Raw genomic sequence first — 26,475 nt, 5'->3', positions numbered from 1 at the left:
ATGCTATAGAATGTTGAAGCGACTGTTTATGCCTGGAAAGGATAGGCAGATACTTCCCTGAGATGACATTTGAGCATGGTTTCAAAAGGGGACCAGGCATTTTTAGGCAAAACCAGTTAGAAGAACATCACAGGTGAATACTTTGTTCCAGTGTTTTGAGCAGAGAGTACACAAAAAAAGAGGCAGAAGAGATAAGTCCAGGAGGGTAGACCAGGTCCAGATTTTGATGGTCCTGTTTTTTTGTAGACGGCACTGGGTTTTTTGGGTAGACAATGCTATGGGTGGTAAGTCTGTACATCTCAGGCTAGAGCCTAGGGAATATATACAAAGCTTAGACAAAGCCAGAAGAGTAATCAAAGCATTGTTTTGGACTGCCAGGTTTCCATACAGATTAAAATGGGGGGACTTTATAAGCTTTGTTGTTGTTTTAGTTACCTTGTGCTAACAAAACAAAACAAACAAAAATGCCACAAGTGTGTGGGTTATTTAAAGAATAGAAATTTATTTTCTCACAGTTCAAGAGGCTAGAAGTCTGAATTCATGGTGAGGCTCTAGGAAGAGTTTCTTCCTTGACCTATCTCAGCTTCTGGAATCTCTCAGCAATCCCGTGTAGATGCATGTATCTCAGTTGTCTATCTTTCTCTTCCCTTTGTGCATGTCTTTGTGGCTATTCTGCTCTTGTTGTAACTCATAAATGACTAGGTTAAGGACCTATCCTACTTGGGTATGACCTTATTAACATAACAAAAAAAACCTATTTCCAAATAGAATCTGGTTTACAGGTTCAGGATTAGAATTTCATCACATTTTTGGGGAACAAAATTCAATCCATAGTGGTGGTATAAAATGTAAATACATATTATCAAGGGTATAGTATGTTGCAAAATTAAAGGTTTCCATTTATTTTAAAATTAAAGTATCAAGTTTGAAAAAAAAGATAAAATAAATGCATTACTTTTTCTAGGCTTCTTTTCAAACCCTCTAGCTCTCAGATTATCCTTGGGAATCAGGATTGCTTTAATAAAGGAACTAGAGGAAAATACCTGAGGGATTGGAATAAACTTAAGGCAAAAATTATTTCATCAGATTTGCCTTTTATAAATATAGCCTGGTGGCCACATAGAATTCAAGTTAAGGGGAACAGAGAATTCAGAGACACATGCAGGAATAGTAACAAAGGAGGGCACAGTGATCGAGTCAGCCAATTGTTGGCATATGACCTAAGTTTCTCAGACTTCACCCAAAAGTAAGAAGAGCATCAAATTAAGAATTTAAATTAATACTTTATTATTTCCTTCCACTTTTTCAGAAATCTAGGACTGTAAGAGCATTCACAAAGTGTCTTATCAGTCACTAAACTTCAACCGATTTCTCAATTTTCACAAGCTTATGTCACTCTGTCCCAGACACTTGTGTGCATTCAACAGTTTGCTAAGGCATGGAGTTTTTATTTAATAGGTGTAAGCAACATGTCAGCTCTCCCAGCATTTATCGGTCAGCACAATCTGAAAGTAATTTCCAGTCAATATGTATCAAAAATTAGGTTGGACTGAAAAACAAAAATCACTATACCATATACGAAAGATCTAAATCTAGCTAATGAATTGGAACTGTGGCTACAACAATGGACTTGAACACACCAGTGATTGTGGAGATGATGGAGGACTGAGAACTATTTCATTCTGTTGTACATGAAGTTGCATGAGTTGGAGTCAACTAGATAGTGACAATCTATCTATCTACCTATCTATGCATCCATCGTTTATCGTCTATCTATACTTTATTATCTATCTATCTAAATCTAGCTATTCTTCAACTATCCCATGATTCATTTCTAAATTTAGCAAATTAAGAAAAATATATTAAGTTAATGTAAAATTGTTTTTACTTGTTTTTATTTAGGTATGAATGAGAGCATATTATATTTAGGAAAACTTTAAGAAACAGTCATATGAAACTCATCTAAATCATCTGCAAAAATATTTTAGAAAAGCTACCCATATCCTATCTAAGAGGGCCTGGTAGTGACATTTCTTTCTGGCCTCAGTGTCAAGAGTAATTGTTCTTTCTCCTGAGTTAATGATGTGTTATTATATAATTAACACTGCAAACTGTGTGACTGGTTAGCTTTTTTTTTTGTTCCCCCTATATTTTCTATTAGAAATGTTAGGGTCAAGACGAATGGACCATATCTACCATGGCCTCCACCAGACTGAGTCCAGTATAACTAGGTGGTGCCTGGCTACCATCACTGCTCTGACAGGGATCACAATAGAGAAGAATGTAGAACAAAATTCCAACTCAAAAAGAAAGACCAGATTTACTGGCCTGACAGAGACTGAAGAAACCCTGAGAGTATGGCCCCCAGATATCTTTTCAGCTCAGTAGTGAGGTCATTCTTGAGTTTCACCCTTCAGCCAAAGAGTAGACAAGCCCATAAAACAAAACTAAACTAAAAGGGCACACCAGCCCAGGGGCAACAACTAGGAGGCAGGAGGGAACAGGAAAGCTGATAATAGGGAACCTGAAGTTGAAAAGGGAGAGTGTGTTGACATGTGGGATTGTTAACCAATGTCATAAAACAATATGTATACTAACTGTTTATGAGAAACTAGTTCTGTAAACATTCATCTAAAGTACAATAAATAAAAAATAAAAGAAATATTAGGGTCAATTAGTGGCTGACTGAAGTGATAGGCTTTTAAAGCATATGTGTTTAATCACACTCTTGAGTTAATTTTATAAACCCACTACCGGTTTTCTCTAACTTCTACTTCTAGCCTACGTTCTTGTGCTCTATTTCATCTATCCTAAAATCTTTTCCATGACAAAGCCTGGTTAATATACTTAGATGGGTGGATGGAGAGCTGAAAGATAGTCTGTTTATTGTCATTATAGAAAACCTCTAGGACTGGTTCTCTTGGAACTCCTGCCTCAGATTTTTGGGTTGAGCATTGATCAGGCTTCTGAACTGAGGATTTATGGTCCCCAGATCCTTAGCAGGAGGTAGTACAACAGGCAGCATTTTGACAGGGAGCTGAAGCCAGAGCAGGGGATGACAGGAAGACCACATATCTTTGGGCAACCAAAAGAATGATTCTTAAGGACTGGAATAAACAAATATGTGGAGTAAAAGATCCCAAAAAATGAATGAATAAAGTATAAATAAATGGAGTATAAAGGGCAAAAACTCAGACAGCAGATGGTTTGGGTAAATCAAGGTTGTCATGGGGATTAAAGGAGTGAATAAATGTAAAGTTCTTAAAATAATGCCTGGCACATAGTAAACACTGTGTAATTGTAACCATAATCTGGAGATACATAAGTCACACACCAAAATATACAGTTTTTGAGTAAACTTCCTCAGGCTTTTCTCTGAAGAGCTCCTGTATTTAAAGAAACTGTGTGTGTGTGTGTGAGAGAGAGAGAGAGAGAGATAGACACAGAAACTCAGTCATACTTATTTTTCACAGTAAAAGAGAGCAATCAATCTTTTTTTTTTTTTTTTAAATAAGATGGAAATCATGCCCTGAATGTTTTGGCATAAAAACTATTGTATTCATAACTGAGGTGAATAGAAATGCAACCTTCAGGCTTTTAAACAATGACATGATGTACATAATTTGTGAGAGATTGGTAAAACCATTTTACAATTCATCAGCTTTAATTTTTCCCGAAAGGAGTTCATTTTTTTTCTTGTATTTATTTCCCTTTTGCTAAATTCATGTTTCTGTTGCTATATGGTTCATTATTTCTGTAGCAAATCACTGTTGTATCCAAATATCTTATTCAAATATAGGTACTGATTATGAATTAAGTCACATAATATGATGGAATGAGTTTATTAGAATTAACTCCATGAACTGTTTTTGTAATTGAATACTGTTTATGAGAATCAAAAATGAGTGCAGTGAATACATCACAGAAAGCCTTATGTAAAGCATGATTACAAAAAAACTGGGATTTAACAAGACTAATTTTTTTTATTATACAGTTAAGAACCATAAATGCTAGTTTACTTAATGATAGTCACAGAACTAGTTTCAACTTTTTTTTTTTTTTTTTTGTATATAATCTTGGTTTTTCTGGAGACCATCTTAAAACAACTTCCTGAGAGTGTTTAAGAGGGAGGTATATTTTTAGTTATTTTATGTTTGAATATATTTTTATTTTACCATTACTCTTAAAAGCTATTTTATCTTCTTTTAATTATTTTTTTATTTGCTTTAAGAGAAAGTTTACAAGTCAAGTCAGCCTCTCATACAAAAATTTATATACACCTTGCTGTATACTCCTAGTTGTTCTCCCCTTGAGACAACACATTCCTTCTCTCCACCCTATATTCCCATGTTCATTCAGCCAGCTTCTGTCCCCCTCTGCCTTCTCATCTCCCTTCCAGACAGGAGCTGCCCACTTAGTCTCATGTGTCTACTTGAGCCAAGAAGCTCACTCCTCACCTGTGTTGTTTTCTATCTTATTGTCCAGTCCAATCCCTGTCTGAAGAGTTGGCTTTGGGAATGGTTCCAGTTTTGGACAAACAGAAGTTCTGGGGACCATGACTTCGGGGTCCTTCTAGTCTCAGTCAGACCATTAAGTCCGGTCTTTTTATGAGAATTTGAGGTCTGCATCCCACTGATCTCCTGCTCCATCAGGGATTCGCTGTTGTACTCTCTGTCAGGGCAGTCATTGGTTGTAGCCGTGCACCATCTAGTTCTTCTGGTCTCAGGCTGAGGTAGTCTCTGGTTTATGTGGCCCTTTCTGTCTCTTGGGCTCATAATTACCTTGTGTCTTTGGTGTTCTTCATTCTCCTTTGCTCCAGTTGGGTTGCGTCCAATTGATGCATCTTAGATGGCCGCTTGCTAGCATTTAAGACCCCAGATGCCACTCGCCAAGGTGGGATACAGAGGGTTTCCTTAATAGCTTTTATAATGCCAGTTGACCTAGATGTACCCTGAAACCATGGTCCCCAAATCCCTGCCCCAGCTACTCTGGCCTTTGAAGCGTTCAGTTTATTCCAGAAACTTCTTTGCTTTTGGTTTAGTCCAGTTGTGCTGATCTCTCCTGTATTATGTGTTGTCCTTCCCTTCACGTAAAATAGTTCTTGTCTACTATCTAATTAGGGAACTCCCCCCTCCCTCCCTCCCTCCCTCCCTCCCTCCCTTCCTCCCCATTCTCGTAACTATCAAAGAATATTTTCCTCTCTGTTTAAAACTGTTTCTTGAGTTCTTATAATAGTGTTCTCATACAATATTTGTCCTTTTGCAACTGACTAATTTCACTCAGAATAATGCCTTCCAGACTCACCTCTCCAACATTTCTTATTTTTTGTTTTTTGGATTAATGCCAGCCTTGTTGGAGTGAGATGTAGTCTCATTTGTAGTTTTGATTTGCATTTCTCTAATGGCTAATGATCGTGAGCATTTCCTCATGTATCTGTTAGTTGCCTGGATGTCTTCTTTAGTGAAGTGCCTATTCATATCCTTTGTTCATTTTTTCATTGGGTCATTTGTCTTTTTGTTGTTGGGTTTTTGCAGTATCATATAGATTTTAGAGATCAGACGCTGATTGGAAATGTCAGAGCTAAAAACTTTTTCCCAGTCTGTAGATAATCTTTTTACTCTTAAAAGGTATTTTAGCTGAATATACAACTTTAGTTTCAAAATCAAAGACATTGTTTTTAGCATTCGATACTATTGATGTTATATCTGGTATCAATCTCACTTTCATTAGTGCATGTAACATTTTTCTCTCTCTAGAATTACAGTATGTTTTTGCCTTGAGGTAACATTATCACCAGGACTTAGTTGGAAATGAACACCAGAAATATAGATACAGGGATCATGCATGTACAGGTTTAAGTCCTGAATACAGAGAACACAGGCAGGAAAAGTAGGACAGTTAGAACTTGAGAAAATACAAGAGAGTAGATGGGATATAGAGAAAAAGAAAAATAATTTAAGGCATATAGTATAAGTGGGTATGTAGAGGTATGATTAAAACCAAACTTCATCATATACATCAAAGGTTAATGATTGGTCAATGAAATGATATTTTTATGGGATTATTTAGTGTTCCAAAGAGTTCTATTTATCATATATAATTTCTGTTGACCATCATCAAATTCACTGACTTTCTTCTGCCACCTGCTATGGAACTCCAGCAAAATTTCTATGTCATTTATTGGAATTTTCAATTATATAATTTCTATTTACTCATTTTTTATAGTTTGTATTTCTCTATTAGGATTCCCTATTTGTTGTATCATTTTCATCATAATTTAATTATTTAAATATAGTTTTGAAGATTTTGTACGCTAAAACTATCATTGATGTCCACTGCAATCATAAGGCAAAGCTTGTCAGCCTGGATAAAAAAGCAAAACTATATGCTTAGAATTACAAATTGAAAATGAGGTTGAATTTAAATGAAAAAAAAAAATTACCAAGTAACAAATATATTAAAAGTAAAATGATTAAAAAAAAAGACAACTTAGAAACAGCAAACATAGAAGTACTGAGACTTTATTAAAACTAGAGAAAATGACTTTAAGACAAGAAATATCATTAGAGACAGAAAATTTTTATTATGGTGAAAGAGTCAAAAAATCAGAAAGATATAGCAATTATATCCATATAAAAAAAAAACCACCACTAAAATATCCATATACACACCTAATAACAGAGCCCAAAAAATTACAAGAAGTGAAATATAACACTATTAAAAGGAGAACTATATAATTGGAAATATCAATACTGTTATCACAGCCATTGATAGAAGAGTTAGATGGAAACATCAGTAAATATATAGAAGAGGTAAACATCACTCAGCTTATCCAACTAGAATTTATAGAAAACTTCACCTAAAAACAGCAGAACATGTATACTTTTTTAAGTACACATGAAAATTCCTCACATCAACAATGTGGTAGGCTATAAAACAACACCAAAATAGAATTAATTAGAAATCTACAACAGAAAGACATTTGAGAAATAACAGAATATTTGGAAAGTAATCAACACATTTCTAAAAAATCCTGTTCAAAGAAGAAATCACAGGAGATCCTAGAAAATTTCTTGAACTTAATAAAAATGAATACAGTATATCAAAATGTATGGGATACAGCTAAACAAGTACTTAGATGAGAAACTGTAGTTTTCAGTGCTTAAACCAGAAAGAAAGAAAGATCTAAAGTCAATAATTTTAGCTTGCACCTCAAGAGGCTTGAAGAAGAGAAACAAGCCAAATTCAAAGTAGAAGGAGAAAGAAAGTAAAGAACAATAAGGAAAAGCAACAAAACCAATTTTAAAATATCAACCAAATTGGTAACACTTTAGTTGGATTGACTAAGAAATTGGGAGAAGACACATTATCAAATACAGGAATGAAAGAGGGGATATCACTACAACAGTACAGAAATTTTTAATGATTACAAGGTAATGTTGCAAAAAAATTACACATTTTAAAGGGAATTTTAAAAATCCTAGAGAGAAACAAATTACAACATCTTAAGAAGAAATAAAAATGAACAAAGGTATAACAAGTAAAAAAAAAAACATAAATTCTAATTTAATACAAAGAAAAGCACAGACTCAGATGATCGCTTTGGTAAATCCTATAAAATATTTAAGGAGGAAATAATATCAATGATAAGCAAATTCTTTCAGAAAATAGAGGAAGAGGGAACATTTTCCAGCTAATTCTATGAGGCCTATATTGCTCAAAAAGAAAAGCTAGGCAAAGACATCACAAGAAAATTATAGACTAATATTCCTAACTTGAAAATGTGGGAACCTAACCATCTCTCTCTTTGAAAGTAGAGGAAAAAAAAAAAAAAAAGTTTAACATTAATGAATTATTAACATTAATGATATTTACCAAAAATATCTGAAAGTTCTTTTAAGTTTTTTTCCTCTGATATCCTCATCTGTAAAATTGACATATAAATGTTCAATAATAAAGACAAAAATATATTGTAATACAGACCAGTAATAGTGTTATTCATTGTGGGTACTAGAAATATACTCAGGCTGATTTAACCGGAATAGAACACAGTTTAGAGATTGTTAAAAGAATGTGTATTGTAGGACCTGTGGAATCCTTTAGAACAAGATTTCGAAACTTTGAATAAATAAAGGTGGCTAGGCAGCAGAGTAGGCCACATCAGATAAAAAGCCATTATGTCACTAGGGTAAGGATGCAACTGATACTAGATGACACTATGGCAGCGCTGCCACTGAGGCCCTCAAAAATTATTGTGGTCACCCTGATACTGCCACCTGAACAAAAAACAAATTGTCCACCATCTCTGTGTCCTTGCCTCATCACCTTCCTTTCAAATTCCATGGTAGGTCCTTCAGATTCACCAACCTTTGGTTACATACCCACATTTAGGGGTAACTAAGACTGGAAAAAAAAAAATTGCATTTTTAGCTTGAGATACGGTCTCCAACTTTCTTCAACCAATCATTACATAGATAATTATCCAGATTTAAAGGGGGGAGTTGAGATGATGGATAACCCGAGTAACCAAGGCAAGTTCTCCTCTATTTCCTCATTAAGCAGTTTTGCTAAAACATATCACCCTTTTTTCTTCATAAATATATAAATTAATTCATTTAGTTTGTAGTAGTTAAATGAAACAAAGAACTGATAGGTTTTTTGCTTGTTTATTTGTTTTTAAGAATATTTTAGACAGCACTCAAATATGTATAACATGCAGTTTTTGAAGAGAAAAAAATTCAATTTGCTTAAGGCTGTACAGTCATAAACATTGCCTCCTTTCTTCATATAGCATGTGTTTAATTTTAAGAAATAATGGAGACTTTGAAGTCTCCTAGGTTCCCCTCAAATAAGATGAAAGCCATAGTTGCAGTCATATCAAAACAAAAAAGAATAAAGATCTAGTTCATAGAGTTAACTGATGTGTTGATTTTTTTAAAGGAAAGTGCAAATATCATATATTCCAAATAGTCTTAGACTTAGTTGCCAGTTGCACTGCTGACACATTTATAATGAAGTGAATCCTTTGCTTGTTTCTAAATAATAACTGTGAGGTTAAAGCGGTTGAGTGTCAAAGTGATTGCTGTCCAAATGGTAGCACTTGTGTTGATCTTCACAACACCTTTAGCTCCCTGTGTCAGAAAGAATTTCAGGGTAGGCATACATGCGAAACAAAGCTATAATACTGAATATTAATTTGAGTTGGAAATAACTCCTTATTTTTGGAATCTACAATTAATCTCATAGAAATGGATATTAATTTTCTTCCAGGAGAATATTTAAGTGTGTAATTTATGCTTGGATTGTTTTATTACATCTGAACATTATCATAGATATATAGACCTATTTAGGGTTGAATGAATATTTTGTTTTTTTAAATGAACTAAGGTTTACAAGTGTGCTATTTTTTCTCACAAACTTGATCCATAAGGAAAATTATCAAATAAAATCTGTAAGGTTTAAAAAAGTAATTGTTTACTCACATTATTTTAATTAGTTAATATTCAATAATTAATTTTAATTTAGTAAATTAATCTTAATTTATTTTTTAATATTTAAAAATTTGATTTTAATTTTTCTTCAGCTTGATGTTTAATGTCAATTTTCATTTAATATTTTAATTTGTCGGTAATATTAGCATTACAAATGGATTTTCTTTTTAGTGAATACGCTCGTTTCTATTTAGATGAAAATTACATTTTTTTTCCTCCAGTCTAGATTTATATGAGTATTTCAGAGAAATTTTCTTCTTAAAAATTCAAGGAAGATTTCCATTCATAAAATCTGTGAATACAATGTGTCATATGTCAATGTTATTTTTCTATTATTGTTATAAATTGGTCATAAAATTACTTGTCATAAGAATCAATTTAGAGTCAATTAAAGCTTGCTTTTTAGGTCTTTGTAAGTTAAACAATCCAAGTAATATAATATGAAAGCTTAGCATTAGAAACAGAAATTCTAGGTGGAGCATTAATGGAAAGTCTGAACTGAAGAACTAGTTAAAAGAAAATGTTAAAATCATATAGTTAATGAAAATTTCTATTTTGTTTCTTTCCATTAATTTGTGAAATTAATAGAAAGAACTGTGATTCCTCCCCCTGTCTACTTCGTTCTACACATACAGAGCTCATGGGTAGATTCAAATGCATCTGTCCCCCCAACTTGATTGGTATGTAGTGTTTCACAACTATGCCTTATAAAGTATATTTTGCCCTCAGGGACATACAACAAAATGTTATTGATTTATCAGCATTTCCTTTTTATTTCCCTTAGCCTAACATTTTATTTGTATCCCAGTAATCTGAGACATCTATTCCATCTCTAGACTCCAAAGCAAAAAATAAATTAGTTCACATCTAAGCAGACTTTGTATGTTTAGAAACCTAGAGGAGATTAGTCTGCATTTAGTAATTCCAAGAAAAGTTGTTGTTGTTTGTAGTAAGGTGAAATAAATGGGCTATAATATAATATATAATTTTTTTTTTAAATATATGTGGCATTCTTATCTGATAAATTTTGTTTCAGATCTTCTCTCAAGTGAATTAAAATACTTGGACAAATTTGAGAATTATAACCTGACATCTGCTTGCCTTATTAAAACTTAAATTTTTTTTAATTATTTTTCAAAGGCACAAGATGTGAAACAGATATAGATGAGTGTGCTTCACACCCCTGCAAGAATGGAGCCACCTGCATTGACCAACCTGGTAATTACTTCTGCCAATGTGTGGCTCCATTTAAAGGTAATGAACACCAAGGGAGAAGGAAAAGCAAACATAATTAACTTTAAAAAGCATTTCTGTCTCTTGTCTGAACTCATTACAGTCTTCCGGCAACATTATTAGCCCTTTATTTCTTAAAGTCACCATCTAAAGTGACCAACCAATTATCCCTTAGGCAGAAACTAAAGTGAAATGAGCTTTGTTTATACATCCACTAAAACACCCATGTTTTTTGTTTTGCTATTAGAAAGACTACCAATAAAACCAAATTATATAACAAAAAGTAAGTAAAGAATATATTACCAGCCTATCATATTATTATTTTTTATCATATTACATTAAAAATGGTTTTTTCTTCCTCACTTAATTCCCAAGGTTTTCTTTCTAAATCAATCATTTATTTAATTTTGTAATGTACTGTGTTTACCACAATCATTTATTTAATTTTGTAATGTACTGTGTTTACCACATAGTAAGCCACTAATAAGTAATTTTTTTTCAATTCTTAACTTTGATGATACTTTTTAGGCTTCAGTTAAGGCATTGTAACTTTTTCCAAAAACCAAATAAATTCATGCATTGTCTTGTAAAAATATATATTGCTTATTATACAAATTTTTTGTTTAATATATAAAAAGTAAAGCATTGGACACTTTACTGAACTTCAGGTGTCATTTCTAAGCCATGAAGTTTAAAACTGCTTAAATAAATATAACTGATTTTATTATTTTAAGTGTTATACCTAACTAAGATATTCTTAAAGGGCATCAAATACTTATTCATCAAAAAACAGAAGATTCCGTGGCTCACTTCAAATTGGTTGTAACTGTTTAACCTGAATTATTGTCATCTGTAAAAAGGAGATGAGAATTACAACTACCTCATTGATTTGGAAAAAAAAAAAAACTAGTGCCATCGACATTGATTTGGAGATAGATTAAATTATATAAGTCATTTAAATAGCACATTGCCTGCTAGGAAGCAGTAACCATCAAGTGTTTGTTATTTTAAATAATTATCTAACATATACCTGAAAAAAACCCATACAAGAGAAAACAATTTATCATGTTTGGGAAGGTAGGCTGCCAATATATATTTCTTTTGTTATAAAGCTTTAAAGATGTATAAGCGGAGCCACCAGGGCTCCACTTATGGATCTTTAAAGATTTATAATGAAATAAATACATATTCATTATGGTTAAATATATATTCACTGGTGGCTCAGTGATTAAGCCTCTGCTGCTAAACAAAAGGTCAGCAGTTGGAACCCATCAGCCTCTCCACTGCAGAAAGATGTCTTCTACTCTATCCTGTAGTGTACCACTATGAGTCGGAACTGACTCTACGGTAATGAGTAAAGATACACAGGGACTTGTCTAAGGAATCTCAGTAAAGGACAAAAAAAAAAAAAAAAAAGATTTTACTTTAAGAGTAACAAAGTTTTAATTTTGACCAATACAAGGTGGATGGAAGTTATTATTTTGCAATCTGGTCCATAAAACATCCCGCACAATCTTTGACTGTCTTTGTTCTTCATATTTGGTGAAAAAAAGATGCCTGGGAAACTAGAGGAAAGGAGAGCCAGAATATAGAACAGTACAAATCCCTAAATTACCATTTGGAAAGCCATCAATGGACCAGGACCATTTCATTGTATTAAATAATCAAAAAACAAACAAAAAACATTTTTTATTGTAGTAAGCCACTGAAATCAGAGGGAGTTTCTTCATTAGAGCAACAAGCATTATTTATCCAAAGAAATGCCCATTCTGTACTCATAGGAAAGACCTCCTTAAAAATCTCACTAGAACTAATTAAAAAAAAAAAAAAGATCCCATGAATAAATACATATTTTTGAAAAGAAATATTTATGCAATCTAATTAGGAGTTCAGTTTATATTTTTAAATGCACTAATACATTCTTTTTGAAAATTTAATAATTATTGTTCTCCAAATAAGTTTCCTGTGAGGATGTTAGAAATTTTGCAATCTATTTTCATAAGAATTTTTTTTTAATTACACAAACTGAAACTTCAACAAAACACATAAAATGACAAGATTATTTTTAGTAAATATTTAGTTGATTCGATAATTTATTAAGGTAATTGTTTGGCGTTGAGTAGAGCAGAGGTCAGAAAGCTGTAATTCCAAGGAAAAATTCAGGCCACTCCCTGTTTTCTATGACTCATAAACAGCACTATAAATGTATTTGCTGTCTATGGCTACTTTCAACCACAACTGCAGAATATATATTTTAAAGCTTGAAATAATTATTTTCTGACTCTTATAGAAAACATTTGCTGACACTGGTGTGATGTTGTTGTTCTTGTTAGGTGCTTTCGAGTTGGTTCCGACACACAGTGATCCTATGTACCAAGAACAAAACACCTCCCGGTCCCGTACCATGCTCACAATTGTTAAGCTTGAGCCCCTTGTTGCAGCCACTGTGTCAGTCCATCTCATGGAGGGTCTTCCTCTTTTTCGCTAACCATCTACTTTACCAAGTATGATGTCCTTCTCCAGGGATTGATCCCCCCGATAATATGTCCAAAGTATGTGAGACACAGTTTTGCCATCCTTGCTTCTAAGGCACATTCTGGTTGTACTTCTTCCAAGACAGGCTTGTTCATTTTTTTGGCAGTCCGTGGTATATTTAATATTTTTTGCCAACACCACATTCGAAGGTGTCAGTTCTTCTTTGGTATTCCCTATTCGTTGTCCAGCTTTTGCATGCACGTGAAGCAACTGAAAACAATGTGACTTGGGTCAGGCACACCTTAGTCCTCAAGGTGACATCTTTGCTTTTCAACACTTTAAAAAGGTCCTTTGCAGCAGATTTGCCCAATGCAATGCATCTTTTGATTTCTTGACTGGTACTTCCATGGATGTTGATTTTGGATCTAAGTAAAATGAAATACTCCACAATTCAATCTTTTCTCCATTTATCATGATGTTGCTCATTGGTCCAGTTGTGAGGATTTTTGTTTTCTTTATGTTGAGGTGTAATCCATACTGAAGGCTGCGGTCTTTGATCTTCATTAGTAAGTGCTTCAAGTCCTCTTCACTTTCCGAAAGCAAGGTGTGTCGTCTGCATAATGCAGGTTGTTAATGAGTCTTCCTCCAATCCTGACGCCCCGTTCTTCTTCATATAGTCCAGCTTCTCAAATTATTTGCTCAACATATGGATTGACTAGGTATGGTGAAAAGATACAACCCTGCCACACAACTCTCCTGACTTTAAACCATGCAGTATCCCTTTGTTCTTTTTGAACAACTGCCTCTAGGTCTATGTACAGGTTCCTCTTGAGCACAATTCAGTGTTCTTGAATTCCCATTCTCTACAATGTTATCCACAATTTTTTATGATCCACACAGTTGAATGCCTTAGCATAGTCAATAAAACACAGGTAAACATCCTTCTGGTATTCTCTGCTTTCAGCCAGGATCCATCTGACATCAGCAATGATATCTCTCATTCCGTGTCCTCTTCTGACTCCGGCCTGAATTCCTGCCAGTTCCCTGTCAATATACTGCTGTAGCTGCTTTTGAATGATCTTCAGCAAAATTTTGCTTTCGTATGATATTAATGATATTGTTTAATAATTTCTGCATTTGGTTGGATCACCTTTCTTGGGAATAGGCATAAATATGGATCTCTTCCAGTAAGTTGGCCCGGTAACTGTCTTCCAAATTTCTTAGCATAGACCGATGAGCACTTTCAGCACTGCATACTTTTGTTGACACATCTCAATTGATACGCTGTCAGTTCCTGGAGCCTTGTTTTTCACCAATACCTTCAGGGCAGTTTTGACTTCTTCCTTCAGTACCATTGGTTCCTGATCATATGCTACCTCTTGAAATGGTTGAATGTCAACCAATTCTTTTCAGTGAATAACTGTCTGTGTTCCTTCCATCTTCTTTTGATGTTTCCTATGTTGTTTTAATATTTTCCCCATAGAATCCTTCACTATTGAATAAAACTTGAGGCTTTATTCATTGCTTCAGTTCCTTCAGTTTGAGAAATGCTGAGCATGTTCTTCCCTTTTGGTTTTCTACCTCCAGCTCTTTGCATAGGTCATTATAATATTTCTTCTTCTCGAGCAGCCCTTTAAAATCTTCTGTTCAGTTCTTTTACTTTATCATTTCTTCCTTTTGCTTTAGCTGCTTGATTTTCAAGAGCAAGTTCAGACTTTCTTCTGATGTCCATTTTGGTCTTTGTATTTTAGACAATGCTAAAATAATAACCTATGTTTAAGCTACCTTTTCCCCATTTCTTTAGTATAGTCCAAGTTTTACCTTTATTTGTACTAATATATATTTCGATAAAGTAGTGGAAAAATTCTTCTTTTATTTCAGGAATATATAGCTCTTCTCCACTGCACTAGATTAAATTCAAGTTCTTTCAATTTTGAGTAAACTAAAACGCTAAATAGCAGTGGTGAAAATGGGCATCTTTGACCTGTTCCTAATTTTAGATGGGAAACTTTCAGTCTTTCACTAGTGTGATTTTAGCTGTGAATATTTCATAAATGCCTTTTACGGTGTTGAGGAAGTTCCCTCCTGTTTTAGTTTTCTGACTGTTCTTATCATGAAAAGTATTCGATTTTGTCAAATAACTTTCCTGCATTAATTGAGAACATCATGTTTTTTATATTTGTTTTTATTCTTTCCTTTTGATCTATTAATGTGGTGTATTGCATTGATTGATTTTCTTATGTTAAACCACCCTGGCAGTCCTAATATAATCCCACTTGGTTGTGGCATATAAACCTTCTAATGTGTTGTTATATTTGGTTTGTTAGTGTTTTGTTGCGGATTTTTGCATCTGTATTCATAAGAGGTATTAGTTTATAGCTTGTTTTCTTGTGGTATCTTTATCTGGCTTTAGTATCAGAGTAAGACTAGTCTCAGAATTTTTAGAAAGTGTTTCCTTCTCAACTATCTTTTGGAAGATTTTGAGAAAGATTGGCATTAATTCTCATTTAAATGTTTGCTAAAATTCACCAATGAAGTCATTTGGTCCTTGACTTTTTTTTTTTTTTTTTTTTGGGTGGGAGGTTTTTGATTACTGATTCAATCTCTTTACTTGTTAAGTGTCTGTTGCAATTTTCTGTTTCTTCTTGAGTCAGTTTAGGCAATATGTGTTTCTAGAAATTTATCCATTTCACCTAGGCTATCTAATTTGTTAGCATGCAATTGTTCATAGAATTCTTTTATAATTTTTTTTTAAATTTCTGTACTGTCAAAAGTAATGTCCTCACTTAATTTCTGATTTATTTATATCTTCTCTGCTTTTTTTTCTTTGTCAGTGTAGCTAAGCTTTCATCAATTTTATCAATCTTTTCAAAGAATCATCTTTTGGTTTCATTGAGTCTCTGTATTCTTTTTCCACCCTCTATTTCATTTATCTCTACTCCAACAAAAATGGAATTTCTTTTGTTTATAGGAAGGAGCCCTGGTGGAACAGTGGTTTAAAAGCTCAGCTGCTAATCAAAAGGTCATCGGTTGGAACTCACCAGTTGCTCCATAGGAGAAAAATGTAGCATTCTGCTCTGGTAAAGTTTACAGTCTGTCCTATAAGATTGGTATGAGTCAGACTCCAGTCGACACCAATGGATTTGGTTTTTGTTTGTTTATATGGGAATGTCTTAATTTTTAGCTCTTTTCAGAAGGACAACTTTTCTGAATATAGAATTACTGCTTCACTTTTTTTTTTCTTTCAACGCTTTAAATATGACATGTTGTTGCCTCTTGATTCTTATGTGAGATTGATTTGTTAATCTTTTTCAGGATTCATTGTTCATGACGGGTGCTTCTCTCTTGCTGCTTTAAAGATTCCCTCTTTATATTTGGCTTTTGATAGTTTGATTAAAACGTATCTCACTGTGGTTTTCATTGTGTTTATCCTATTCAGCATTTGTCCAGCATCTTCAATGTATAAATTCTTATATTTTATCAAATTGGGAAGGTTCTTCACCATTATGTCTTCAGATAGTCTTTCTATCCCTTTCTCTTTGTCCTCTCCTTCTGGGACTCCCATAACCCATATGCTGGTTGGCTTAATGGTGTCCCTCATGTCCCTTAGGCTCTGGTCACTTTTCTTCATTCTTTTTTTTTTTTTTTCTTTCTGCTTTGTATATTGGATAATTGCACTTGTTGTATTTTCAAGTTCATAGAGTTTTTTTCTGCCTGCTCAAATTTGCTGTTGAACCCTTCTAATGATTTTTTCAATTATTACATTTGTTTTTCAGCTCCAGAGTTTGATTCATTATTGTAATTTGAATATCTATATTGTCATTCTGTTTTTATTCATATGTTATTTCCTGATTTCCTTTAACTCATTGTCCATGGCTTCTGCTAGTTCTTTGAAAATATTTAATACAAATGTTTTAAATTCTTTGTGTAGTAAGTCCAATGTCTCAGTCCCAAAGGATGCTTTCTGTCAATTTATTTTGTTCCTGTTGTTGGGCCATATGTTTCTGTTTCATTGTATGCCTTATTATATTTTGAAATTGGAAATTTTAATATAAGGTGGTAACTCTGAAAATCAGATTCCCCCTTTTGTCCATTTGTCTAGTGACTTTTCCAAACTCTTTTTGCAAAGACTATATTTCTTGTCATACACAATTGATGAAGTATTTCTCTCTTTAGCTTGGGCTCAGCTAATGTTTTGCTAGAATGACAGGATTTAAATAAGAAATAAATAAACAAGCGATACCCTCTCCCAGTCTTTGCATATTGGCTTACTGCTCAGAAACTCCTTCAACACTTAACCAGCATTGCACTGTGCCTAGACATCCTAGATCTTCTCAGGGCCATTGTGAGCATATATCTTGCCTTGCACATGCATGTGGTTTTCCTTATACACATATGCTTCTGTGTACCATAACTTCCCAAAGAATTTCTCCCCAGATTTTCCTTTGAGGCTTTAGGCAGTCTATTGTATGTTCAAGCACAGTCTTTTGCCCCAGGCAACCGTATGTCAGTAGCTAGCCTTACGATGTTTTGAGCAATTTCTTCCACTTTTCTGCCTTAAGTGCGTTCCATGTGAGATGAAACAAGCACCTTTATTAGTTCTCAGGAAGCCCCAAACAGTTTAGAACAGATATTCACAATAATTTGACCAGGATCCCATTCTGGATTACAGGCTTGCGTCTTCCAGACTGTTGGCCAAACTAGAGAGGGTAGGAGGTAAGTGCAACTGAAAATGCCACAAAGCTTTGCTACTGTATTAAAGTTACCTTTTTCTCAATTTAGTGTTTTCTTAGTGGCTGTAAATATTTGACTGCTTTCTGGAGTTCGGACAGAGTTGATTGTGACAGTTTCTATTTGTTTTCAAAGTTTCTGTGAAGGAACAGCAGCTTGGATATAGGTAATTATTATCATTTACCTGGAGATACTAAATCTGTGCTCTGCTCTGCATAGTAGCACTCTGGCATCCTTAACGATATTTTAAATGCGAGTTCTTCTGATCCTATCAGTAATTCTGAAATGTTAATACTGAATTTAAGAGATTATTTTTAACGGACAGCATAAGCTCATCCCATACATATGAATCCTATTTGAGCAAGTTGTTTCCACTGACTTGGGTCAGTTTAAACTCATGCTTTTCACACAAGGAGGCAAGACATGGGCCACATTCGTGCTCTCCTTGACATTTTGATACCACATATTTTTATTTTATTTAAAACAATAATATATAATTCAGTCATTCCAATACACAGTGTTCTTCTCATTGATCAGTCTCTTGTCACAGCCAATCACTACTTACTTAGATACCCTTTACTAAAGCCCTCTATGCCTAGCACTTCCAAAAAAAAAAAAAAAAGATATCACTGATTTCAGTCTATTTTGCTGTAAAAAATATACTAAGTAGGGGCTTTTATGTTTCCATGTGTGGAATAGAAAATGCCTCAATTATAAATATTCTTTCTACCTACAAAATTTATCTTTCATAGGTCTAGAAACAATGCCGGAGATTGAATGATAGAATTTTGCAAGACCAACGCCTTCTGCATTGCAAATACCTTCTTTCACCAACATAAATGGTGACTATACACATGGACCTCGCCAGATGGAACACACAGAAATCAAATTGTCTACATCTATGGAAAGAGATGAGGGAAAAGCTCAATATCATCAGTCAGAAAAAGGCCAGGGGCTGACTGTGGAACAGACCATCAATTGCTCACAGGCAAGTTCAAGCTGAAACTGAAGAAAATCAGAGCAAGTCCATGAGAGCCAAAATATGACCTTGAGTATATCCCACCTGAATTTAGAGATCATCTGAAGAACAGATTTGATGCATGGAACACTAGCGACCGGTTGTGGAATGACATCAAGGACATCACCCATGAAGAAAGCAAGAGGTCCCAGAAAAGACAGAAAAGAAAGAAAAGACCAAGATGGATGTCAGAGGAGACTCTGAAACTTGCTCCTGAGCATTGAGCCGCTAAAGCAAAAGGAAGAATTCATGAAGTAAAAGAACTGAACAGAAGATTTCATTGGGCCTCTCAAGAAGACAAAGTAAAGTATTATACTGACATGTGCAAAGACCTGGAGATGGAAAACCAAAAGGGAAGAACATGCTCAGTGTTTCTTAAGCTGAAAGAACCGAAGAAAAAATTCAAGCCACGGGTTGCAATAGTGAAGAATTCCATGGAGAAAATATTAAATGATGCAGGAAGCATCAAAAGAAGATGAAAGGAATACACAGAGTCATTATATCAAAAAGAATTAGTCGATGTTCAAACATTTCAAGAGGTGGCATATGATCAGGAACTGATGGTACTGAAGGAAGAAGTCCAAGCTGCTCTGAAGGCGTTGGCGAAAAACAAGGCTCCAGGAATTGATGGAATATCAATTGAGATGTTTCAACAAACAGATGCAGCACTGGAGGTGCTCACTCATCTATGCCAAGAAATATGGAAGACAGCTTCCTGGCCAACTGATTAGAAGAGATCCATATTTATGCCTATTCCCAAGAAAAGTGATCCAACCGAATGTGGAAATTTTGTAACAGTATCATTAATATCACATGCAAGCAAAATTCTGCTGAAGATCATTCAAAAGTGGCTACAGCAGTATATTGACAGGGAACTGCCAGAAATTCAGGCCGGTTTCAGAAGAGGACATGAAACCAGGGATATCATTGCTGATGTCAGATGGATCCTGGCTGAAAGCAGAGAATACCAGAAGGATGTTTACCTGTGTTTTATTGATTATGCAGAAGCATTTGACTGTGTAGATCATAACAAACTATGGATAACACTGCAAAGAATGGGAATTCCGGAACACTTAATTGTGCTCATGAAGAAACTTTACATAGATCAAGAGGAAGTTGGTCGGACAGAACAAGGGGCTACTGATTGGTTTAAAGTCAGGAAAGGTGTGTGTCAGGGTTGTATTCTTTCACCATACCTATTTAATCTGTATGCTGAACAAATAATACGAGAAGCTGGGCTATATGAAGAGGAAGAGGACATCAGGATTGGAGAAAGACTCATTAACAACCTGCATTATGCAGATGACACAACCTTGCTTGCTGAAAGTGAAGAGGACTTGAAGCACTTACTAATGAAGATCAAAGACCACAGCCTTCAGTATGGATTACACCTCAACATAAAGAAAACAAAAATCCTCACAACTGGACCAATGAGCAAAATCATGATAAATGGAGAGAAGATTGAAGTTGTCAAGGATTTCATTTTCCTTGGATCCACAATCAACAGCCATGGAAGCAGCAGTCAAGAAATCAAAAGGCACATTGCATTGGGCACATCTGCTGCAAAGGACCTCTTTAAAGTGTTGAAGAGCAAAGGTGCCACCCTGAAGACTAAGGTGCGCCTGACCCAAGCCATGGTATTTTCAGTCACATCATATGCATGTGAAAGCTGGACAATGAATAAGGAAGACCGAAGAAGAGTTGATGCCTTTGAATTGTGGTGTTGGCGAAGAATATTGAATATACCATGGGCTTCCAAAAGAATGAACAAATCTGACTTAGAAGTAGCACAACCAGTGTGCTCCTAAGAAGCAGGATGTCGAGACTGCGTCTTACATACTTTGGACATGTTGTCAGGAGGGATGAGTCTCTGGAGAAGGACATCATGCTTGGCAGAGTACAGCGTCAGCGGAAAAGAGGAGGACCCTCAACGAGGTAGATTAACACAGTGGCTGCAACAATGAGCTCAAGCAGAACAAGGATTGTAAGGATGGCGCAGGACCGGGCAGTGTTTCGTTCTGTTTTGCATAGGGTCGCTATGAGTCGGAACCGACTTGACGGCACCTAACGACAACAATAACCTACAAAATTAAAAAAAAAAAAAAAAAACTTATTAAACACATCATACACACACACACACGCCTGGGATTAAGCACACTTGCTCACCTTCCCTATGGAATTAAGTGGAATAGTAGTGTACGTGAAGATGGTTTACAAATACGAGTTATTACTATTTGTTTAAGTAATGCAGTCAGTGCCAAACAATAATGCAGCTCATACCTAATCAGCAATTTAAACTCTAAAACCAATATCCCACGAAATAAAGTGGAATTAGAGAAAAAGTGAAAAATACCATCTATTATGAAAATTTTTCCCGACAGATTTTAGCCAGTGCTTCTCTCTCCTTATCTGGAAGCACAGAAAGAGGGAAAGTCTTTCTCAGAATTCAGATATTTTTCTACAGAGTGGAAAAGGCCGTGACTCTCAAATTGCTCATAAAATGAGTGACACTTTGAGCGACATAAAGTAAATGATATTCTACATAAAGTAAATACTATCGTTTCTTTTTTTATCGTCTATAGAAAACTTTTTTTTTATAGAAAACTATGATGTATAAACCCAAAACTTTAAGTATGTATTTACTAATAACTAAACTTTTTATGACCTTATAATTCATGAAATATATATTTTGGATATCGAACTTTATTAAATGAAGAGTTCTGAGAAAAAATACTATTACATTATCATAACATTGGTATTTCTATAAAGTTTTTGTGTTGAAAATTAAACTGTTACTTTTTTTTGGAAAATATAAAAGTTGCAAACACCTAATACAAAGAAGATAAGACTTTGAGGTGAATTATGGTTTGGTTCTCAAAAAATAAGTGCTTAAACTAATAAGAATGCCATTTTCACAAAGCTACATATATGCAAATAAAATAGAGATATTCTTTGAACAAATGCCTTATCTGCTAAAGCTTTAATGACACATGTCCGAAAATGTGTAGCAATTAAGATAAAAAAAGCAGAAATGGTAATTAGCCATTAAACATGTTTGCAAAAGAAAGTAAACAAAGCAGAAAAACAACTCAGCGAAATGAAAACGCTTAAGTGTGTTGAAAGCTGGAATAATAATGCTGTTTTCTGTGTAGGACACTGTTATGGGCACTTGTAATTAGAAAGCAGATTTAAGTACATATTTTTAAGTGCTTGTGAAGTGAAAAGACTGGAGTACAGATAATGGAGCAATTAGTTTTCAGCCTTCCCAGGCCATATCTCAGTCAGTCTTGTGTTGATCTACTAATGGGGGAGCTTTAGATGCTGTGATTAAATGCACCAGTGTAGTCAATCTACAGCTAGACTGAACACTCTTAGAGGACAATTTTTTTCTTGTCGTGGGACTATACAGCCAACCACCTTTGATATTTTGAAAGTTGCTTGAAGTCAGCTACATATCAATTGAGTATATTAAAAAAAAAAAAAAAAACAGTTTGATTTGATTTCATTAATCAAAGTTACAGTATTAGTATTATTTGTGAAGGTGGGTCAAATAAATTGGATGAGCTGAATTCGTAAGAATGCAATAGAAAAAGCAATCATTCTTTTAATAGTTGGTATTGATAATTTTGTCTTCCGTTCTGTGGAACAATTAAAATGCAGTAAATATCAAGCAAATATTGGTTTGACCATCAGTATTGTGCTGAACTTCTTTTTTTTTTTTTTAGTAATTTTTATTGTGCTTTAAGTGAAAGTTTACAAATCAAGTCAGTTTCTCACACAAAAACCCATATACACCTTGCTACACACTCCCAATTACTCTCTCCCTAATAAGACAGCCCGCTCTCTCCCTCCACTCTCTCTTTTCGTGTCCTTTTCGCCAGCTTCTAACCCCCTCCACCCTCTCATCTCCCCTCCAGGCAGGAGATCCCAACATAGTCTCAAGTGACCACCTGATCTAAGAAGCTCACTCCTTACCAGCATGCCTCTCCAACCCATTATCCAGTCCAATCCATGTCTGAAGAGTTGGCTTTGGGAATGGTTCCTGTCCTGGGGCAACAGAAGGTCTGGGGACCATGACTACCGGGGTCCTTCTAGTCTCAGTCAGATCATTAAATCTGGTCTTATGAGAATTTGTAGTCTACATCCCACTGCTCTCCTGCTCCCTCAGGGGTTCTCTGTTGTGTTCCCTGTCAGGGCAGTCATCGGTTGTAGCCAGGCACCATCTAGTTCTTCTGGTCTCAGAATGATGTAGTCATAGGTTCATGTGACCCTTTCTGTCTCTTGGGATTGTAATCACCTTGTGTCCTTGGTGTTCTTCATTCTCCTTTGATCCAGGTGGGTTGAGACCAATTGATGCATCTTAGATGGCTGCTTGCTGGCATTTAAGACCCCAGATGCCACACTTTAAAGTGGGATGCAGAATGTTTTCTTAATAGATTTTATTATGTCAGTTGACTTAGATGTCCCCTGAAACCATGGTCCCCAGACCCCTGCCCCTGCTACGCTGCCCTTCGAAGCATTCAGTTTATTCAGGAAACTTCTTTGCTTTTGGTTTAGTCCAATTGTGCTGACCTCCCCTGTATTGTGTGCTGTCTTTCCCTTCACCTACAGTAGTTCTTATCTACAATCTAATTAGTGAATGCCCCCTCCTACTCTCCCTCCCTCCCCACCCCGTAACCACAAAAGAATGTTTTATTCTCAGTTTAAACTATTTCTCAAGTTCTTATAATAGTGGTCTTATACGATATTTGTCCTTTTGCAACTGACTAATTTCACTCAGCATAATGCCTTCCAGGTTCCTCCATGTTATGAAATGTTTCACAGATTCCGCACGGTTCTTTATCAATGCATAGTATCCCACTGTGTGAATATACCATAATTTATTTATCCATTCATCCATTGATGGGCACCTTGGTTGCTTCCATGTTTTTGCTACTGTAAAAAAAATTTTTTTTTTTTTTTAAGCAGTGCTGCAGTAAACATGGGTGTGCATATATCTATTCGTGTAAAGGCTCTTATTTCTCTAGGATATATTCCAGGGAGTGGGATTGCTGGATCGTATAGTAGTTCTATTTCTAGCTTTTTAAGGAAGTGCCAAATCAATTTCCAAAGCGGTTGTACCATTTTATATTCCACCAGCAGTGTAGAAGTGTTCCAGTCTCTCCACAGCCTCTCCAACATTTATTCTTTTGTGTTTTTTGGATTAATGCCAGCCTTGTTGGAGTGAGATGAAATCTCATTGTAGTTTTGTTCTGCATTTCTCTAATGGCTAATGATCATGAACACTTCCTCATATATCTGTTAGCTACCTGAATGTCTTCTTTAGTGAAGTGTCTATTTGTATCTTTTGCCCATTTTTTAATTGGGTTATTTGTCTTTTTGCATTTGAGATTTTGCAGTATCACGTAGATTTTAGAGATAAGGTGCTGATCAGAAATGTCATAGCTAAAAACTTTTTCCCAGCCTGTAGGTAGTCTTTTTACTCTCTTTTGCTGAAGTCTTTGGATGAGCATAACTGTTTGATTTTTAGGAGCTCCCAGTTATTTTTTTTTTTTTTAGTTATCTAGTTTTTCTTCTATATTCTTTATAATGTTTTGTATACTGTTTATGCCATGTATTAGGGCTTCTAACGTCCGTATTTTTTTCTTCCATGATCTTTATCATTTTAGATTTTATATTTAGGTCTTTGATCTATTTTGAGTTAGTTTTTGTGCATGGAGTGAGGTATGGGTCTTGTTTCATTTTTTTGCAGATGGATATCCAGTTCTGCCAGCACCATTTGTTAAAAAGACTGTCTTTTGCCCATTTAACTGTTTTGGGGCCTTTGTCAAATATCAACTGCTCATATGTGGATGCATTTATGTCTGAATTCTTAATTCGGTTCCTTTGGTCCCTGTATCTGTTGTTGTACCAGTACCAGGCTGTTTTGACTACTGTGGTGGTATAATAGGTTCTAAAATCAGGTAAAGTAAGGCCTCCCACTTTGTTCTTTTTCTGTAATGCCTTCTTTATCCGGGGCCTCTTTCCCTTCCATATGAAACTGGTGATTTGTTTCTCCTTCTCATTAAAGAATGTCCTTGGGATTTGGATTGGAATTGCATTAAATGTATACATCGCTTTTGGTAGAATAGACATTTTTATAATGTTAAGTCTTCCTATCCACGAGCAAGGTATATTCTTCCACTTACGTAAGTCTCTTTTGGTTTCTTGCAGAAGTGTACTGTAGTTTTCTTTGTATAAGTCTTTTACATCTCTGGTAAGATTTATTCCTAAGTATTTTATCTTCTTGGGGGCTACTGTAAATGGCATTGATTTGGTGATTTCCTCTTCAATATTCTTTTTGTTGGTGTAGAGAAATCCAACTGATTTTTGTATGTTTATCTTGTATACCAATATTCTGCTAAACTCTTCTATTAGTTTCAGTAGTTTTCTGGAGGATTCCTTAGGGTTTTCTGTGTATAAGATCATGTCATCTGCAAACAGAGATACTTTTACTTCTTCCTTGCCAATCTAGATGCCCTTTATTTCTTTATCTAGCCTAATTGCTCTGGCTAGGACTTCCAGCACAATGCTGAATAAGAGTGGTGATAAAGGGCATCCTTGTCTGGTTCCCGATCTCAGTGGGAATGTTTTCAGGCTCCCTTCATTTAAGGTGATGTTGGCCGTTGGCTTTGTATAAATGCCCTTTATTATGTTGAGGAATTTTCCTTTTATTCCTATTTTGCTCAGAGTTTTTATCATGAATGGGTGTTGGACTTTGTCAAATGCCTTTTCTGTATCAATTGATAAAATCATGTGATTCTTGTCTTTTATTTTATTTATGTGGTGGATTACATTAATTGTTTTTCTAATGTTGAATCATCCCTGCATACCTGGTATGAATCCCACTTGGTCATGGTGAATTATTTTTTTGATATGTTGTTGAATTCTATTGGTTAAAATTTTGTTGAGGATTTTTGCATCTACATTCATTAGGGATATAGGTGTGTAATTTTCTTTTCTTGTGGTATCTTTACCCGGTTTTGTATCAGGGATATGGTGGCTTCATAGAATGAGTTTGGTAGTATTCCGTCTTTTTCTATGCTCTGAAATACCTTTAGTAGTAGTGGTGTGAACTCTTTGAAAGTTTGGTAGAACTCTGCAATGAACTCGTCCGGACCAGGGCTTTTTTTTGTTGGGAGTTGTTTGATTTCCTTTTCAATCTCTTCTTTTGTTATGGGTCTATTTAGTTGTTCTACCTCTGTTTCTGTTAGTTTTGGTAGGTAGTGTGTTTCTAGGAATTCATCCATTTCTTCTAGGTTTGCAAATTTGTTTGAACACAGTTTTTCATAGTAATCGGATATGATTCTTTTAATTTCAGTTGGGTCTGTTGTAATATCACCCATCTCATTTCTTATTCGGGTTATTTGCTTCCTCTCCTGTTTTTCTTTTGTCAATTTTGCCAACGGTTTATCGATTTTGTTGATTTTTTCAGAAAACCAGCTTTTGGTCTTGTTAATTCTTTAAATTGTTTTTCTGTTTTCTATT

General features: G+C 34.9%; 1 protein-coding gene across 1 annotated transcript in view; it reads left to right on the top strand.

Annotated features, from left to right (window-relative positions):
- Nucleotides 1–26,475, top strand: part of EYS (eyes shut homolog) — a 1,933,311-nt gene that overhangs the window by 452,972 nt on the left and 1,453,864 nt on the right. The window contains 1 exon segment of the mRNA XM_049873718.1: nucleotides 10,632–10,745. Coding sequence (XP_049729675.1) covers nucleotides 10,632–10,745 — 114 coding nt within the window.

This window comes from Elephas maximus, chromosome 1 (genome assembly GCF_024166365.1).
Source record: "Elephas maximus indicus isolate mEleMax1 chromosome 1, mEleMax1 primary haplotype, whole genome shotgun sequence".
Classification (NCBI taxonomy): Eukaryota; Metazoa; Chordata; class Mammalia; order Proboscidea; family Elephantidae; genus Elephas; species Elephas maximus.
This window is presented reverse-complemented; position numbering and strand designations above follow the sequence as displayed.